At 39.5% G+C, this 20,500-nt stretch overlaps 1 protein-coding gene across 1 annotated transcript; it reads left to right on the top strand.

Annotated features, from left to right (window-relative positions):
* Positions 1-3,361: 3,361 nt before the first annotated feature.
* Positions 3,362-19,180, top strand: OVCH2 (ovochymase 2). The gene is made up of 21 exons (XM_054390572.1): positions 3,362-3,452; positions 3,946-4,055; positions 4,699-4,790; positions 5,880-6,052; positions 6,369-6,464; positions 6,842-6,993; positions 7,647-7,842; positions 8,622-8,645; positions 9,610-9,700; positions 9,805-9,938; positions 10,353-10,493; positions 11,484-11,614; positions 11,997-12,090; positions 13,660-13,791; positions 14,178-14,258; positions 14,893-15,079; positions 17,004-17,073; positions 17,604-17,799; positions 18,107-18,258; positions 18,573-18,741; positions 19,158-19,180. Exons 1-21 carry the CDS (start codon positions 3,362-3,364, stop codon positions 19,178-19,180), a joined length of 2,535 nt encoding a protein of 844 aa, XP_054246547.1.
* Positions 19,181-20,500: the final 1,320 nt, after the last annotated feature.

The raw sequence follows: 20,500 nt of genomic DNA, 5'->3' as shown, positions 1-20,500 counted from the left end.
TGAGGGATGTTTATTAACCACAAACAGACAGGAGGTTATAACAAAGCTTGGACCAGAGCTGAAAACTCTGGGTCTGTTTTTAGGACAATACTGTGTCTAAAAGTCAGTGTGGCTGAAGTTCCGTGATTGCTGTGGGTATTTTAAAGTGTAACTGGAGGCTGCAATCAGAAGGTATCAACTGATCTGTCCAGTGCATGTATTCATTTTTCCTCCTTTACACTGACACTAGCATTCACTTTTTGAGTCCTAGCTTTGATCAAGAAACCAATCCAGCCACATAAAGAGTGTTCAGCTCTCTACACATCCTGGCTGGAACTGAAGCTAGCACAAGAGCAATGGTAGCAACAGCATCTTTAATAGGAAATGGTGCTCAACTGGCCTAAACTTGGGTTGGTTTAAACCTGTCAAGAGCCTATAAGCACTGTGGGATGTTTTGATTGCTTATGAAGTGTTTGTGTTTTCAACAGTTACAGTTTGTCTTTGGAATAGTAGCAATCAATGTCAGTTTTTATTAATAGATGGAAGTTAAGCAGGCTTGAAATGGTACTGGGTTAAAACTTTTGTCTCTGACCTTTTTATGAGTATTTATTTGCTTAATGTTCAGCCAAACATTTTGTTTTCCAAAAAATGTCCAAGTGACTGAAAATCATAGATACGAGTCTTTCTATAGAAATATTCTATTTTTTATATTCTTTGCTTTCTCTTGGTTTTAAACTTACTTGTTTCTGTGTATTTTTTTTTATAGCCTCATAGTAAGGAGCAGCTGTATCCATTTCTACAGCACCAAGTATACATTGATTTGCAAGCATTTTGTTCTGGAAGAGCACAGGAAAAGAAGGGACAGGTCAGGTTGTCTAGCATGGACTAGCAAGGGACTGGCTCTGCTTGCTAGAACATGGATCAGGACATTTTGGATAGTTATCAATTTAATATTTTTGTTTGTTTGTTTTACTCCCTTATGTCTTGGTACAGGACATGAACAGTATACAAAGCCAACCTTGATTCAGAGCAAATGCATGGTGGAGATAAATCATAAGGTTTGACCTTTGCTTGCCTTTGAGGAATGGTGCTGGCAGAGCTGACTGCCAAAGCTGCGAGTTTGAGAACTAGCAGCTTTCCAGCGGGGGATTTAAGTAAAGTCACCAGTGCCTCTGCCTGCACACAGGAGAAAGACAACAGCTCATTGGAAAGATAAATAGGTAGCAAAAGAGGAGAGCAAAGAATAGTAGGACAAGAAAGCCTGCACTTCTGTTTTGCCATCCCAGACAAGGTGCAGGTTGTATGGAACACGCCCTGCTATTTTTCTTTCTGACCACTTTGGCTTGTTGCAAGTAAGTGTTGCCTCTGTCATAAATCTGAAATGGGCTGAATGTTTCTCTGTTTACCATTGGGCTGATGTTTCTATTTCTCATCAATAATGTGGCGTGTGGTTTACACAGCATCACTTAAAACTGCAAAGATTATTTATTCTTCTTCTTCTGTCATCCTGGTGGGTGCCATCATTCCAAAGGATATTATTGTGGTGGGTGATCAGAGAGCTTTACTGTACATGGAACTGGTTTGGGGGTGTAGGGTTTTATTTTGTCCCTGCAAAATGCAAATCAATTATCGAAGGAAAGCAGCCTTCTAAGATTTTGATTTGGGCTGGAATGATATTGGTGATGCAGGTTTCAGAATTTGCAGAATTTGAGATCTCCACAGCACCAGAAGGGAAACTGCTGTCTCAAGAAGTTCTCTATGTTTTTAACAGAAAATACAACCACAACTCAAAGCTTATAGCGCAGGGTTCGTTTTCAGGTTTTTTTATGAAACTGCACGTTCAGAGTAAAAGATGGTTTTTGTTACCCTCTGAATGGCAGAGGAAAAGAACAACAAAAACCTCTAATTGAATAAATTGAAAAATGATTGTTGGTCTGTATTGTGAAATCTTGGCCAAATAATAGAACATATTCAATAGTCTGGGGCTAATAAGTCAAGTATGAAATTGTTTTCTTTGGGAGTCTGAGCAGAACTGAAAAATACAAGTCTTGTCCATTGTGTTTGTAACCACAAAAAAAACCCCCACTGTTTAATTACTGTTGCAACTTATTTTAAAAGAATGCATATTTTCCATTTATCCATTGGCATCCTGCTTTGATAAGTTCAAGACTGAAATTTGTGTTAACTTCAATGTATTGTTTACCCCATGTTTCTCTCTTCAAAGTTTGATGTATTTCCCATGTGAAAATGACCATTGCAGATATTAAAGGTGGAAGTATTGAATTATTTTTTTACAAACAGAGGAAACTGAGGATGTCAGCCACTCAAGCCAAGAAGAATACCCAGAAACAAACAGTATTTTTCCCTGTCTCGTATAAAGATTTCCTAGTTCCCTGGGATAAATATCCCTTGCCCTTTTTGGCACAAAAGAGACTTACAGTTTTTATCATCTATTCTGTATCTATTGCATCTCTTAATGACTCTGATGTCTTACTTGATGCTTATATATTTCATATGACTTTTAAAATACTTTTGATAGTAGTTTAATTGTATTTACCACTTTGTTCAGCCCTTTGCAAGTCAGGAAATACCTGCTAAAACAAGTAAGACTAAAGTTTTAAGTGGTGATTTTACAGGGTAATTTAAATTGTGCTTTCTGTTTTGTGAAAAATTTTAATTTAGCTGCTGATGTGTTCCTTATTTAGGATTTGAATACCTTTCTAAAAGATTTGCCCTTAAATTGTTATCAAGAGTGGAGCTTAGCAATCAAAGTGACAAGGAACTTGTGCTGCTGATTGCAGCAATACTGAAATACCTTTTTAAGCTGAGCTCTGTCCTTCTTGGTTCCCTTTTAAAAATGGGATGTAAACACTGCTCTTTGGAAAAAAATGACTGATGCAGAGATTTGTCCTTGTCATTTACAACACTAAGCACACTGCCAACAAAGTGATATAACTTCTGAGGTGTTTCTCAGGTTTGTAAAATTGGCTGAAACTGAAGTCTTGCCCTTTTCAAAAACTGTAGAAATTGTAGGGGCAAATAGCAATTGATATTTTGTGCATGTGTGTTCTGCTTTGATATACAGATCAGCCTGGATAAGTGTTGCTAGCAAAGCATGCAACAGTAATTCCATTTTGCCTTTTGCCTGAAAAAAATCTGGTTTTAGGGAGAATTTTAGCTAGTACTTTACAACAAAGGCTTTAGTAGTGACACTTAACAGAGCATGATTATTTTACATTATTTGTGCAGCTAAGTGTTTCATGGCTGGATTAATGAATAACTTCTGCTTCATGTAGTTGCTATTCTTCTACAGTGTAGTATTTAGTTTCTTTGTCCCTGTAAAAGCTCTCCTTGTTTTCAGTCAGTCACTTAGCACCCCAAGATGCACGTTGCCCCCAGTAAACTGCAGTTACTCCTGATGTGGATAGTTTGTGTCACAGAATTTCATGCTGTGCCATCTGTTCTTCAGAAAGGTAGGATGAAAATTTCACATCGGGTTTTAACAGTTTTCTAGGTACTAATGGTGTTGGTTCTTAGGCAGTGACAAGCATGGGAGTCAGTGCTGAAATAAAGCTTATCTAGTTTCACCTTCTTAAGTTTTTGACCTGCAGAACTCATACAGCTAGAGACAAGGTAGCGTTAAAATAATTGATCTAGTTTTTGATTCTCTGCTTTCGTTCCAATCCAGATCTGTAACTGAGTTATCTTTTGATGAGTAGTTCTTTGAAACTCTTGTCTTATTCCTTGATGATTCAGAATTAATAACTTAAATATTATTTGTAATGAAATAAATAAAATTAAATGCTCAGATTTGCATCAAGTTAATGAAGGCCATGGTTTAGCATGTTAGTCATATGCTCCAAACAAAATACAGAGTCCTGTCTTCCACTTCCAATGCTACTTTACCAAAAAAGTAGAAAATCCAGACTAAATCCTTTCTTCTTTTCCCCATTTTTTACTCCTCAGATCCTAAGTGTGGGCAGAAATTTCAAGAGCCAAAACCATGGAGTTACCTTAACCTTTTCACTCGGATTGTTGGAGGAAACCAGGTGAAACAAGGCTCACATCCATGGCAGGTGTGCACAAGCAAAAGTGGTTTTTATCTTTAGAACAAAGTCCTGCCATTTGTTAGAAATGACAGAAAACAAGTATTTTGTGCTCACTCACACTTACGGTGTATTGGCGAGCTCCACTCTTCTTTTAGGAAAAGCAGTGAAGCAGGTGGACAGGATGTGGGGCTTGTCCTGCTCCCTGAAAAACCTTCTTGTTTTGTTTATCATAATTTCTGAAAGAGCATTTTTAGATTAGTCTACAGTAGAGAGGCATGGGTGAAACTATGCAAAAACAGGGCACTGAAGGACACTAGCCCCAGCCCTCAACTATTGCAATGTGCTCCTAGTGACTTGCAAAGCAAAAGCTCTCAGCTAAATAATAACCTTTTTTACAGTGTGCTGAGCACCTCAATGACTTGGCACTTATTACAAGTGTGTTGCACTTATCCAGGTAGCAAGTCACAGCTGAGGGGAGAACAGTGAGGTTTAGAATCTCTTAGACTCAAACACAGTATGAATGCCATGAAAGGCTGGTTGAAATGCAGCATGTACTTTACCATGTGAATCTTCACGGGGTACGTGCATGTACTCTCTTTTCTTCCTCAAATGCAGTCAGAGCAGATGTAAAGATTTTCTTCACTCAGCGTGCCTTCTTTATATGGTGCAGGTCTCCTTGAAACGAAGGCAAAAGCATTTCTGTGGAGGGACCATTGTTTCTGCTCAGTGGGTGGTCACAGCAGCTCACTGCATCTTAGACAGGTATGGATGTGATCTTGCTGCAGGTGCAGAATAACATTGATTGCAAAAGTTGTGCTGTAGCATCTGTTTAGAGTGAGTGCTTATAGGTGTTACCCTTTTACTTGTAACCAATATTTTGCATATTAAAACAGAAAGGAAATAAAACTAAACCCTTTGAATATCTCACAAATAATTCAGAAGGAAATAAATATACAGGGATTGTTTGAGACTGATTTTGGAAGTGTAGGTATAAATCTATGCCTAACTGTAATTACCAGGTGATTACAATTGTTTCTGAGTTGTTACAACTGGTGACTGGATATAGTACTGACCTCTTACATGCTGATGGTTTTCGGCCTCAGCGCTAAAAGGTTAAAAAAGAGGTCTATAAATTCTGTATGGAAGGATTTAGTTCAGATTCTGTGGTGGCTTCACTGAGGTTTTAATTCCCTTACAGTTAATTCTGAATCTTTGTACTAAAAGGATCACCTGGAACTGTAAATTTGATCTATATTGGTCATTGTGTGTGATCACATCTTGGTCAAGTTAGCCAAAGGTTGTATTAACTTCAGAAGGCCAGGCAATGCCTACATCAGCATAAAGCCTCCTGACAAAAAAGTAGTTTTTCAAATCTGGTGAATAAATTTGAAGCAGAATAAAAACTTCATAATGATTGCTTTTGTGTTCCTTTGCTGCACATACACTCTGGTACTTGGAGCCCTAAAGCAAGGATTTGTTGTGGTTTTAAGGTATAAACCAAGCATGCTTGCCAAGTGGTCTTATTTTTAATGTGCTTTCCTAAGTTCAGATTGTCCTTCAAAAAGCAATGTGACTGAACATTTTTAACCACAGTAATTAACCATCCTTAATGGAGCTGGAAACCCATCAGGAGAGTAGCAGAAATGATTTTTCTTCTCCTTCCCTTTTCATCTCCCAATTGCTACTGCAGGGTGTACTCAGTTCTTGCTGACTGTACATATTAAGTGCTCTAAAATCTGGAGATGGAAGGTATTAGATATCAGTTATAGTATCTTCTCTTTAAAAGCAAGTATAATTTTTCCTTTTATTTTGAAGATTCTGTGGCTAAGCTTTTGTTTTTCTGTTCTACAGGAACCTACTGAAGTATTTGAATGTCACTGCAGGAGAGCATGATTTGAGGATCAGGGAGAATGGCGAGCAGACACTCCCTGTTAAATATGTTATTAAGCACCCAAACTTTGACCCCAGAAGACCAATGAACTATGACATTGCCCTTCTGAAGCTGGATGGAGCCTTCATTTTCAGTAAGGCCAGAGTTATCTGTAATCTTTTCCAGTGGGAAGGTAATGCCTTTGCTTCCCACTTCTAATGGAAGTTTGGATCATGATACAGCTAAGATTAAGCTGAATGGCAAGACCTGGGCTGAAGCTTGTGGTGTTCCTGGCTTTTTCTTTCCCAAAACACTACAAAATGGAGGCACAGATAAATTGCCAAATGCCAGAATAATTTCTCATATGTCACAAAAATAACAACACTTTTTAGTTTTAACTGAGAAAGGATTTTTTTTTTTTCCTATTCTTTCAACTACTTGTCAATAAAATTTGTGTTCATATGTGGCAGGTCCATCAGTTTTGCCAGCATGTCTTCCTGATCCAGGTGAAAAGTTTGAAGCAGGATATATCTGCACTGCTTGTGGTTGGGGTCGTTTAAATGAGAGTAAGCCATTCAAATTATTCTTTGAGATTCAAGTTTCTCAACGTCTTATTTCTGAAGCTAAGAGCTTGATTGCACAGTCATAGACAAGCTGGAAGAAATCAGCAACTGGTCGTAAGAATTGTAACTCAAAACAGGATCTTTGCTAGCCTCTGTGCCTACCTGTGAATTACCTCCAAGTGGATCACTACAATGCACAGCTCTGTATTTCAGTTTTGAAGCATTTTGAAATTTATTCAAGTAAATCTGCTTATATACACAAAGGTGGATGTTTTTTAACCATAAAATGGCATAGAGCAAGCTTACAACTCTTGTGTATTAGCAGTGATATTAAATTAACTTCTCAGCATTTCTTATGAACAGTTTCTTTTGTATTTCAGATGGAGTACTCCCTCAGGTCTTATACGAAGTCAATCTACCAATCCTAAACAGTAAGGAGTGTTCAAGAGCACTATCAACTTTGAAGAACCCTATCCAAGGTGACACTATCATGTGTGCTGGATTTCCAGATGGAGGAAAAGATGCCTGCCAGGTGAGCTGAACACAGAGCCTGGGGTATTTACAAGTGTTCTCAAGAGGCTAACAGGTTCCATGTGCTTTAGTGAATAAACACGCTGTAAATAGCAGTATTTGGAGTGTGTGTATTTTGATCTGTGAAGTTTTTCAAAGGTTCTTTATGGGGCAATGCACTTCATTACATGATTTTACTTTAATTATTGTGTGAGATGTATGACAGGTTCCTGAGAGCAATTTTGCATTGATGCTTAGGGCTTTCTAACTTCAGAATACTTGATAAATTTATTAGTTAGTGTTGCTAAGATACCAGGGAAGGAAACAAAGTACAGCCTTGGATTAGAGGAAGGAACGGAAGTGAGATTAAGGTTAAATTATTGTTCCTTGTCATGAGACTTAAAAAAGCTCCTAGCTCCTTATCACATGTTAAAACACAACAGATGTGTATCCATGAGGGAATTAGTCTGTCTCTTCCCTTTTTGGCAATCCTGACTAAACACAGTAAGAAAGTAAGTGTCTTTCTTCACAGTTTTCTTAAAACTATTATCCCCTGCATTGCAAGTTTGTTAGTATGGCACAAAAGAGAACTCAATAAACTCCTGGGGCCTTGCCTGGTGGTATGCATGTACTTTTGTAAGCTGTGGATTGTGGGCCTTTACTTGTTTGTTACAGGGAGACTCGGGGGGCCCTCTTTTGTGCCGACGTAAGCATGGTGCCTGGACTCTGGCTGGTGTAATCTCCTGGGGGATGGGTTGTGCTCGTGGCTGGATAAGTAATGAGAAGAAGAAACATTACAACAAAGGATCTCCAGGAATATTCACAGACCTCAGTGTGGTGCTTCCCTGGATTCAAGAGAAGATGAGTGCTGGTATTGTCCCTACAGTAATGTGTCCCTCACTTGTGACAACTTCTCTGTCTCATAGTATCTCAATTAATTTTATCTTCTTCAAGATACAGCATCTATTTTTTTTTTTTTGTTTTTCCTGGGAAAGCTCTATAGCATTTCACTATGGCTTTAAGTATAAGGTACTGATAGGCAGTTGCCAAAAACCAAATTAAATAATTTACTGCTTGGCCCACTTTATTATCAGGAAAAAAGAATTTTATCTACTGCTGTATTAATTAGAGTGTGTTGGCTCCAGTGAACAGAAAAAGCAGTTTGGTAGGTCAAGTGAAATAACAATTCTCAGTTGCATTGTGCTAGGTTTTGCTTGCTCACTCTTTTATAGTGTCCCACTGGTGTATCTGCTGTCAGGCTTAATGTCTCTGTGTCCCTGATGTGATGGCAGTGGTTGCATTCTACTATTCTTACATGAAATGTATTGTATTTACTCAATAGAAAGTAGCAAGAAGGTACTGTGCTGCTCAGAATAAGCAGTGGCCTGTCAACATATCATTCATTCTAGAAGTGGCTACTCCACAGCTGATATTCCAAAGTCAGCATTACCTGAACTTGCAATATTGTTTTAATTCTAAGCCTAGTTTATTGTAGGCACTATGTCCCCCAAAAGCACTTGAATATGCTTCAGTGCCAGTTGTATAAAATTACCATTTCACATAGATGAGAATAAAGCCTAAATTGTGAATGTGAAACTCCACTAATGTATTCTTCTTTTTCTGCCTCCTTTCTTATCCTTCTTTTATTAGATCTGAAAATGAAAAGCTCAACAGGTGAGTAGAGTATTTTTTCAGTAACTCCTGTGTTTGTCAGAGCATAAAAAGACCCACCAAATAGTCTGATGTATAATCTAGGAAGGAAGGAATGTGAAGAAGCTTGACTCATCAAAGCATTTGTAAATGTACACATTAAATATGTACTTATTTTTACTTATGTAGGCTTGTACTTATGTACTGGTGGCTTCAAAAAGGATTTTTCCTTCTGAGAGCTACATATGTTTATTGAAATGTAAATAGAATTAATGAGAAAAGTGTGGAACATTCCTCAAGCAATACATGAAATCTAATTAGTGAAGTTAATTCTATATAAAAATATAGATTCTAATTAGAAAGTATGACGTAGATTAGTAGTACCTTTGCACAGTCTATGATGAATCTGTCTGCTTGTCTATGAATAAAATGCAAAACAGCCCCACAAAACCCAGCCCTGAGTGTAGCATATTTTAAAATGGAAGTCTTTGGTTCTGCCATGTTGATGTTCTTGTTGGACAAGAGATCCAAGATTCTGCTGCTTTTAATATCTTTGATATCATATTGACTGTTGCAGAAGTCTGCTGTAAAGACATAGCTAAGGACATTCTTACAAGTGGGCTGCAATGAACACTTCTCTTATGTCCTGATGTGTCCATTTTTCCTCCTTGAAAAATATTTATACTGAAATCCTAATCTGTCAATTTCTTCAAGGTTAAAAAAAATATTGCCGTTTTTATAATAAAATGTGGTAGTGTATTGCCTGCTTAATTTTTGCTCACAAATTATTATTTTAAAACTGACTTACCACAGTTCCAAATAAAAGAGAAAGCCCAGCACCAGTCTGTTAACAGAAACTAGGTACAGCTGAGCAATCTTGAGTCTTACAATATTCTCTAGATAAGAGGTGTGTATTTTTTTGTAGAACAGATGATTGCATATGTGTCAAACCTGACTCCTTTTATTTTGGTTTAACTCCACAATGCAGCATTATGTAGCATTCAGGATGGCAAACTCTCTGGCAGTGAAGGAGAATTAGATTTTCCTGGAAGTCCCCAAGAGTTCTATCAAAACCACCAGTAAGTGGACAAAGCAGTCTTTTCCCAGAAACTATTCCCTGAACCAGTGTACTTGGGGGTTTTGTTGCGGTTTTGTCAATGGAAACTAAAATTTCTTGTTCCAGATTGTGTGTGTGGACGCTGTTTGTACCAGAAGGGAATTACATATGGCTTAATTTTTCCCGCTTTGATATAGAGCCAGAAACATTTTGTGACTATGATTACTTATCAGTCTATTCAAAAGACAACAGACTTGTTGGTAAGTTGCTGTCTCTTTATTCTGTGAAATTATCACAGCAAGTATGTCCAGTCAGGATGTTGGGGTTCATTGCAACAGAATCACATAAGTAAAATGTAAGCCTTAGTTACATTTTCATGATGAATACGTTGTGCCATATGATCTAAAGTAAAAGACAAACAGTACTGGAGGAAAAAAGAATGGAAAATGCCTGGCAGGGAACTATGTCAGCATGTGACTCTGGTGTCAGGGATTTTCAGTTTTTAGTAGTGTGCATCAGTTTGGGCTAATGAATTAATGGGGAGTGTGGAAGAATGAATAGGCAATTTCCTTTTCATCCTTAAGTTTTTCAGGTGACAACTAAATAAGGTATATGCAAGTTTTCTCAAGTGACTAAAGACTTTAAACTGATTATTCTCTAACATTGTGTTTCAGGGAAATTTTGTGGAGAAGATCTTCCATTGCCTATTTTGATTGGCTCCAATAGTATGAGGCTGAAATTTGTTTCTGACAGCAAGGATTATGGAACTGGTTTTTCCATGACCTATAAAGCTCTTTCACCAGGGATTCTTCCTGGTAAGTATAAGTTTAATGATATACCTGTCTGTGCTCTTGGGTGGTGATCTGAAAAATATTTTCAGACAGCAATAAATCAGAGGAAGCTGCTATGACATTTCTACATGGGTGATGTTATAAATAAGGTAAATGAGGTTAGGCTGCTGTGTGACATTGTGAAGAAACTGAGATGCCAAAAAGAGGTAGGATAGATGCTGTTGAGAGAAACCTCCTTTATCTCTTCTCCATCTGCTTTAAAGATCTTATTTCCTTCCCTGCTTCCAGAATATTTTAAAACTCAGTAAGGTGAGTCAAATGACCAGAATTTCCAGATGAAAGCTGCTTTGCTAGTTTCAAGGATGCTTTAATGGAAGAGCCCTGAGGGAAGCAGCTAATGCTAAGGTGTATGTCATAGAGTACTGCCTTCAGTTTTGCTGTGTAGACAGTTCACTATCACTAGGGAGCAGGCCCAAGGGCCATCTGCTGAGTCTAGATAGTTCTGATACAGACAGACACCTGCTGCCTCTGTTTCTGTGGCTTTTCTAGATAGTTTTTTTTTAACTTTGCAGGGTGTAAGGGTCTCAGAGTATGGGCAGGGATGCCCTCTGAGGGGTCTTGCCACTGCATAGCCCATCAGGAAGACATGTCCTCTGTGTTTTATCTCTGCTTTCCTCTCCCAAGAAAGTTGGCAAATGCCCCTGTGACATACCCATGTCCTGCTGTTCTGTCACCCCCCACAGATAACCTGTGCCTGTAGCCAAAGGGGAATGCTACAGTCATGGACAGAATTGTTCTTCTGCCTGGCAACAAATTAAACATGTTCTTTACCTCTCGTTCAGACAAAGATTTGACATGCTGCTCTTGCCCTGTTTTCTCTCAGCTGTGTGACAGTACCAGAAGAGTTTTTCTGGATTTAATTATTTATTGGGGGGGGAATGAGTCGGGGGGGGGGGTTTGAATGATTGAATAGGAAACCACAGTGACTCCATTTTTGTTTTCTTTGATTTCCAGATTCTGGCTGTGCATCCTTAGCTGTCATTTTTGAAGAGGGAGTTTTACAAAGTATGCACTATCCAGAGCACTACAACAACATGGCAAACTGTCAATGGATTATTTGTGCACCAGAAGACCATGTAATCAAGGTATAATATGAGCCCCTCTTGTGTCTACAGAATGGGAATGGTCACCATTAACAAGAAATTACACAGCTAAGGACAATCAAGATCAAGCAACCTAAACTTGAATAACGTTGCTACAAGTAGTTAAAGCACTTCCCATGTCAAAATCCAGACAGGTTTTGATTTCTCTTTTAGGTCATAGTGAAATAGTCTTTCCTGGTTTAAATTTTATCATGACAGATTCTTCTAGCAAATGTAATAAACATCACCTGTGAGAGATCTGGATGTCACAAACTCCAAACCTCAGATGAATTACTGAGAATACTAAAGACCCTGCTATTGATCTTTGAATTTCTTTTTTTATGAGAATTTAACAAGGTTCTCTTTTTCGTTTTTTGTTTTAAAGCTTACATACCAGTCTTTTGAAATAGAAGACAGTGAAGATTGCTCTTACGATGCTGTGACTGTGTATGAAGATGTGGGAAAAGAGGAGGAAATTGGTTTGACTTTTTGACATATTTTGGGGATGACTTACTTATTTTATGACTTCACCAGAACTGTTTTACAGTCTTACAGTTTTACAGATCAAGTTTACTTCTAGAGTCTCAGGTGGTTATAGGTACTAGTTTCAGTACCTTGGAAAATACTTGCAAGTATTCCTACTTCCATTCCATTTAGAGGCAAACCCACACTGAACAGAACAATTTAAGCTCTACATAAAATGCAGTTCTGAATTCATGTAAATGAAGAAAAGGGCATAACATAGTAATTTGTTTTTATAGTGCTGATCAGACACAGATAGCACCCAGGAGGTCTCCTTTTCAGAGGCCATTTTCACTCCAAATGAGCCCTCATGTAGTCCTTGCCACCTTGCTAGAAATTCCCCTGGTTTACATTGAAGGAGAGGAAGACCTCTCCCAGTGAACTGATTTCAGCACTGGCTTGATGCTGGTACTTAGATTAGCACTCGGACTAGCATTAGCAGATGCACTAAGAAGGGGAAATCAGGTTTCCAATGTATTCTATATGTAATGGTGGCATTCATGATGGCATTTAACAAGTCGAAGTGCTGGGTGCTGAACTGTGGCTACAACCACCCCATGCAGTGCTACAGGCTGGGGTCAGAGTGGCTGGAGAGCAGCCAGGTGGAAAGGGACCTGGGGGTACTGGTTGACAGCTGGCTGAACATGAGCCAACAGTGTGCCCAGGTGGCCAAGAAGGCCAATGGCATCCTGGCCTGCATCAGAAATAGTGTGGCCAGCAGGAGCAGGGAATTCATTCTGCCCTGTACTCAGCTCTGGTTAGGCCACACCTTGAGTACTGTGTCCAGTTCTGGGCTCCTCAATTTAAGAAGGATATTGAGACACTTGATCCAGAGAAGGGCAACGAGGCTGGTGAGAGGTCTGGAGCACAAGCCCTATGAGGAGAGGCTGAGGGAGCTGGGGTTGTTTAGCCTGGAGAAGAGGAGGCTCAGGGGAGACCTCATTGCTCTCTACAACTACCTGAAAGGAGGTTGTAGCCAGGTGGGGATTGGTCTCTTCTCCCAGGCAACCAGCACCAGAACAAGAGGACACAGTCTCAAGCTGTGCCAGGGGAAGTTTAGGCTCAAGGTGAAGAGAAAGTTCTTCACAGAGAGAGCTGTTAGCCATTGGAATGTGCTGCCCAGGGAGGTGGTAGAGTCACCGTCCCTGGAGGTGTACAAAAATGGATTGGACGTGGCACTTGAAGCCACGGTTTAGTCATGAGGTGCTAGGTGATAGGTTGGACTTGATCTCTGAGGTATTTTCCTACCTTGTTGATTCTATGATAATGGCAACCTGTGAGTGTTGCATTAGACTCTTGTGAAATAATGCAGGAGTCTCCTTGTTCTCTTAATCACTGAACAAAGGCTGTCAGGAATAATAGAACAGGCCTCGGTCTGCTTATCTCAACTCCTCTCTTGTGCATAGTTTTTTACCCTCCTCTATGAGAGCTGGAACACACAGAATATGGGGTACCCACTGTTGAAAGAGATGAGGATGAAAAAATACATGTTAACCTACAGTGAACCTTTACTTTGTCATTTGTAGCTAAGTCTTGTGGATTTGCCCTACCAGCACCTGTTCTAAGCTCCTCTGCTATGATGCTGGTTGCCTTTCACTCTGATGAAACAGAGACCTTTGGAGGATTCAGAGCTATGGTTTCTTTTGTTCATGTAACAGGTAATAAAAGTAACTTGAGAAATGTCCTCTTTGTGACAGCATAAAGGGCTATTCAGAATTCTTTTACTCTAGCAGATGCTCATCTAGCACATTTTCAGGAAAAAAACAACCTGTTGTGGCATTAAACAAAGGGCCAATTGATTGAGGGAACAGAAAAAAAAATGAATCAACCCAAAAACTCAGGGCTTGATTTTGTATAAGAGCATTTTGCATTTGAAATGGCACTTTACTTCTGTGTGAAGACCTAATAGCACAGATCTTTACTGTGGAAATGTATTCCTTCTACAAAATTTATAATAAAGAAAATAAAAGTGATTTTTTTTTTTTTGTAATGGAAATATCACTCGAGATGGGCTGTTAACATATTTTCTATTTTCATTTGCTAGATTTAGATACTTTAGATTCATCTAGTGCAGAGGGATTTAAAGATGTGGATATGACTGAAGACAAAATACAGGTTATGACAAGTAAGCCAACCCAAGTTATGTTTTCTTCATGGGAACAGAGTACCTTCTGGACTATAAATTGTATTTTTCTCCAAATATTTAATGGATCCAGTTGTCTCAGAACTTTTCATTAAGATGTTTTGAGGAAATAAAAAGATGATTAGTAACACTTCTGTGCTTCAGCTTTAGAATAGCAGAACTGGATTTTTGTTGTCTCCATCTTAAGTCATTTACAGCAATGCAATGACATTATTTTTATTTCTATGTCAGTTTACTCCTACTTGCTTTAGTGAAAGTAACCACAAAAAGTACAGGGTAGCTGAAAATAATAACCATCACTCTAGACCTCTCCATTTTCCCTGCAGTACTTTATGGAGGGTGAGATGAAGATTTGAGGCTAAAATTTTGAAAGTAAGCAGGTGCTTTCACATTGGTGAAGCTTTGATTTTGCTAAGATCATCTCTTCATGCTCTCACTAAACCTTTGGAATCTTTGTAATGAGGGCAGTTGATTCCCAAAAGTGGGGGGGTGTGTGTGTGTGTGTGTGTGTGTGAAGCTTGGGAAGCTGTGGGGTAGCTGTTAAATAGACTGCTCTTAGTTTCTCCAAATCTTAACCTCTAAAGACTTCTTTAGACATGAGTGCTTTCTGTTTCAGATGACAGTTGTGGAATGCCTTCAAATCAGCCCCGGTTTATCTTCAGTAGGATAATTGGAGGTGAAGAAGCTGTACCATACTCATGGCCTTGGCAGGTCAGTGTACAAATTTCAGATGAGCATATCTGTGGAGGAGCAGTTCTTGCCAAAGAATGGGTTGTCACAGCTGCTCACTGCTTTAATTCTAAGTAAGTACACAGGGTTGAACCCTGCCTTGGGTACATCTGTAATTGCACAGTGCCTTTCTACAGTGTGGGGACTGCCTGGGGTGACCGTCACAGTTTCAGTTACCACCTACCACCAGCTTACACTGGCACAGTAGCTTCTAAGGAAGTAGCCTACATCTGATTTTCATTCAGATCAGTTTTCAGAAGGGATCCTCCTAAATCCTTTTTCATCCATCACTTAGGTAACTTCTTTGTGTTTGGATCATTCACAGAGCATATGGTAGAATCCAGGCAGATTTTTGAAGACCCTTTTGTGCAAAGGGTTGATGCCGTTCCCTTATTAAGAATTATTAAGGCCCTATCGTCAAACTGTTAAATCACATTACATGGAATATTTTGTCTTTATTGAGAGGAGACAAAAGTAGAGTCTGTGTGACTTTGACTTTAAAAAATACTTTCTAAACAGCAATCTGTATTTATCTCTTAAGCCAAATACTGCCTGTTTCGAATTTCAAACTAATCACAAGTACTTTAATTTAAACTTCACTGTGGTAGTTTTAGACTATGCCTTCAATATTTTTCACAGATCTTGAGCAGTAAGTTGTAAAAATGTAAATAAATCACTATTGGGTGTAAAAAGGAAAATAATGATTATTCTAAACAATTCCATTGGAGGGATATCTCCCATAAGATTTGGTTCCCAAAACAATTTTTCTTCTCGTCTTGCTTCTTCGTTGGGGAGATACTAACTGGCTTCTGCTTGACCTTGGCTGCATTGCTTTGTCTGGTATTAACTTTCTCAGCTTCTCTCTCTCTTCCCATGTGTACAGAGGGGTAAGGGGGAGGCAGGGAGAGAGAAGCCATTACAGCTTCCCTGGTCTTTTGGCCAGGGGGGTCCCTGTGCTGCTTGTTAATTGTAAATACCTGTAAATATTGTAAATACTGTATATTTGTACATATTCATTGCATTTCATTGTAGATTGTAGTTTTGCCTGTAAATACAGCTTCCATTTGCTTCCAGCTGAGCTGGTCTGGCAAAGTTGATGTTGGGGTGGAATTTTCAACCCACCACATTAACATATATTGGGTCATTAAAATATTTTTTTTAAATCCCCCCAGCATTGCTGATAATTAGGTATTTGGGCCTGTGTTCAAATAAAGTTGCACTTACTTGAAAAGGGGGAAGAGCTTTCAAAAGCTAAAGCTGCTTAAATATCTACAGTCCCCAGTTCTTTTGATTCTCTTGCCCATTCCCATTAAACTGTGGATCTGTAATGCAAGTGCTCTTTGAATTTTGGACTTTGGCTTTGAAGTTTTTAAATACTATGCCAAAATTCTGTCAGGAGCATCGTGCTGTATTGAAAGTACTGCTCTAGGAGGAATTAACGAGGAAATTCTCTGTTGCCTGTTACCATCACATCAGAATTTCTCTATGTGGATTAATGTTTCTACACAACTGATTTCATCAGGGAGTTATGACAGGTTTATAGGCAGTAAGAGGGTTTGGTCATAAAAACAAAAGGTGGAATTAAATATTTCTGTTGTTTAGGGTTTTTTAATATCATTTGATAGGTGGTAATGTTTTAAGAGGTCACCCATTTTTGCATTAAGAAATGAAATGGTAGAGACCAGCACTGTCTCTGGCTGATGTGGACCATGATGGTCTTGTGTTCTACACTAGGCACCCCAGTCATTAATAAAGCGACCTTTCTCTCAGTTCACAAAGTGTTTGAGAGATCCTACTGACTCATCACGAGAATATTTCATGCTCCTAGAAGTCAGTGGGAAGATTTTCATAGATTTTTGTGGGAGTATGGGCCTCAGGACTTATAGGCCCAGGGATATGTAGGGCCCTAATATCTGTTTAGAGTGGGAAGCTTCTAAGATTCTCAGGCTAGTATAAGAGCATGTGAATGTGCTTATTCTTTTTTGTTTTGTTTTTAAGAGAACCGTACAGAGACTTATGGATGGTGGTAACAGGACTTCATGATCTTACAGAGCAAGAATACAGACAGGTACTATAAATTCTGCTTAATAGTAAAATGTTTTTTAATATAAATCTGTTTCCCAGATTGTTAATGATGCAGCAATCTAACAGCCTGCATGCTGACCTTAATCTGCAGTTAACACAACAGCTTTTTTGAGTCTGTGAGAGAAACTGTATCAACAGTCATAAACTCCAAAGCTCAGTACCCCGGAGCATGTGTGGGTGTGGAGCGTATTGTCTCTGAACTCTCTGGTGACTATCAGCAAACCAGAAATAATTGGGGCACAACTTTCCGCATTGCTCAGGCAGAATAGATGTGTTTCCAAGACCTTCCTACACTTGCTGGATGGGAGTTTTCTGCAAGTTCCATGATCCATATCCAAGAAGCATAATCTTGACATGTTAGTATAAGAAAACTGGTGGCTTCAGCAGCTGCTTTTAAATGTGTCCTACTCTTAAGGCATCTTGCATACGGCATGAAAATGTATAAAACCAAAGTTACTTAAAGACTCAGATTTCCAAGTCATTCAGAAAGTGTTGATGTCATTGCTTTCCTAGAGAAGGTCAATAAAGCAGTACATTATACATCCAAGTTTTAACAAGACCTCTATGGACTCTGATATTGCCTTACTGCAATTGGCCGAGCCCTTAGAATTCAACCACTACGTGCGCCCGGTGTGCCTCCCTGCCGAGGAGGAGGCAGTCCAGCCCTCAAGAGTGTGTGTTGTCACGGGATGGGGTGCACGTGAAGAAGGTATGCAGGCTTTGCTGTTTGGAAGGTTGTGCATGCTGTAGCTGTGTTTTAATTAGTGTTCTTGTGTTGTAACATTCATTCTGTCTGTACATTCATTTGTGGAGAAGAGACATGTTAAAAAGTTTTCTTGTGTGTGGTAGTTTAGGGCTATGTGTAAGATCAGATAGACATTTAGGGAAATGGGTGGGAGGAAGGAAAACAGATTTTTTTATTTTGATATACCATTTGAAAAGGGGAAGAACAAAGCTTCTCTCTGGAATCACAGATTCATGCCTCTACTGGTTTCTGAGATGTTGTTTACTTCCAGACAGAGAAAAGGGGAAAAAACTGCATCAGTTGGAAGTCCCTATCCTGGTGCCTGACACATGTCAGAGCTACTACATAAATCTTCCCAGTAAAGTGACCCAGAGGATGATCTGTGCTGGATTCCCTCTAGAGGATGGCAAGGACTCATGCACAGTAAGTTGCACGCATCACCTTTGCCTTCTGACTCTTGGGGTATGGCCATATGGGTTCTGGAAATGGGAGTATTAAAACCTCACCAAGACCTGTTTTCTTGCAAACAGGCTGTAGGTGATGTACAATAAAATTCTCCTTAGTAGTAAGATAGTAATTACTCCTAGTGCAAAAGGAAGTATTTCCCTTTCTTTCTTGTATTATAAAAACAACTCCCCAAACACATGAACAGCTGGGAGCTCTTGGAGCTGATCTGGTAATTTGAAAACCTAGGGAGTGATGTTGACTCCTAACAAGATTCCTTTGTCCTTGTACAGGGTGATTCTGGTGGCCCTTTAGTTTGTGCTTCAGAAGATAATTTGGGATTTTACACCCTTCATGGAATCACTAGCTGGGGCTTGGGATGTGGAAAGAAGAGCTACCCAGGAGTATACACAAATATTGGTGCTTTTGTTGACTGGATCAAGCAGAGTGTTAATAGTAGTGGTATGTATGAGAGGAAAAAAACCCACAAACAAACAACATTTAAATTAATCCTATTGATAAATACTTTATTTGGGGGTCTTTTCTAGGGTGCCATTTTTACATTTGAGCATCCAGCACTTCCTGAAATCTTCACTGTTTAAAGTACTCCTAGCTGAATGCCCAGAAACAGACATATCTAAATCATTAGTTATTTCTGAAAATCTTAACTTCTTCCAGATTTATTATTATTCCCCTTTCTGTTGCATTTCTTGTGGTGATGAGTGTGTTTTCCTTGCTGCTGCTTTGTTTCTCAGGGAGAGGAAGGAAGGAAGTGAGGAGGCACAAACTTAACACATGCTAATGGCCAAGTCGACTTCAAGTTTACAGGCTGCCTTTGTGACAGGGTTTACCCTGTTTTATTTTTCTCCTCTTTGCAGATCTCCCCATTTTCATGGTGTGACCGTCACAAGAACAGTTCGATGGACCGTGTTGTAAAGCACAAGTGTTGTTATTGAAACAAAATTTGGTGAGAGCGTGTTAATTCATGATTGGTGAACAGATTCCAAAGTAGCTGATGCTTACCCTGGTGAATTTACTGCTGCTTTTCCTAAATTGAGACTTTAGCTTGGCACATGCACGCTTGGTATACAGGCTTGCAGGCTTCTGACACTCTCTTAATCTGTTTTAGAAGGAAAGAGAGGGAAAATAAGCCACCATATGCCAAGCATTTCCTTGAATGTAGTACTGGAGAACATAAAAATTCTGCAGAAATGAAATTAAATAAGTGTCTGTGTAATACAACTGAAGGAGCAGTCAGTCATCCTTCCACTAAGGTTAATGCCTCTGAGAGCACCCAGACAGTAGCAGTGATAGGGTGTCACTGAGGAGCAGAACAACTGTACTGGTTTGGGGCCAGACAGATCGTCTCTTGCCCCGAAAGGGACAAAAGAATGAGACTCACACAAACAGATTGGAGAGTGATGGAAAGTTTAAATGGAAAAGCAATTGGTGAAGCTACAGAGAACTACAAACTACAAAGCATAGTGACAAAGAGTATCCCAAAGCATACAGAACCCCTCACAGAATTCCCAAAGGCTTCCCAATCCTTCCCTTCTTCCCACCTGAGGGTAAACCCAAACCCCCCAGGGCTCTTTCTTCCCCTTCCCGCTGCTAGGCAAGTCTCAGGCTGGCCAGGTCTGAGACTGCCCCCCCCTCCATTCTCCTCCTGGCATTAGGCCTAGTCAGGCCTAAGAGGCCTTGAGGATACTCCCCTGGCATTACCCGATAAGAGAGGACATCTCCCATGGGAGCAGAGAGGGAAGAAAGAGGAAGAGAATGACTCTGCAGATGGCCTTAAAGGGCGCAGGATTTATGGGTAGAAATACGCCATTTCCTGTGTCCACCCCTATTGGGTGGGCACCCAGGACACCAGAGGTGTATCTCATACAGCAGTGGCAGGGGGCACCCAGCCTAAACTGCCACAACAACATTGTCTAGTCAGTAGTAATGAGAATCAATCCAATTGCTGGGAAAAGGGTATTTTTAATACAGTTCCTGTCTTAACATTGTCTTAAACGGAGGTGCTTGAAAAGGTTCTACAGGCCAAGGGCCTTTGGCATCATACAAGAACTGACAGCTATCCTAGTGAATCTTATACATGTAATTAAAGAGCAAACTGAGCAATTTAATTTTTAACTAATAGTTTAATGCCCAAATGGCTGTTCGCACAAGAAATTGTGATGACAGGCTCCAATTAGCTTTGCAGGCTGTTCTGTGCACA

This window comes from Indicator indicator, chromosome 21 (assembly GCF_027791375.1).
Source record: "Indicator indicator isolate 239-I01 chromosome 21, UM_Iind_1.1, whole genome shotgun sequence".
NCBI classification, from domain to species: domain Eukaryota; kingdom Metazoa; phylum Chordata; class Aves; order Piciformes; family Indicatoridae; genus Indicator; species Indicator indicator.
This window is presented reverse-complemented; position numbering and strand designations above follow the sequence as displayed.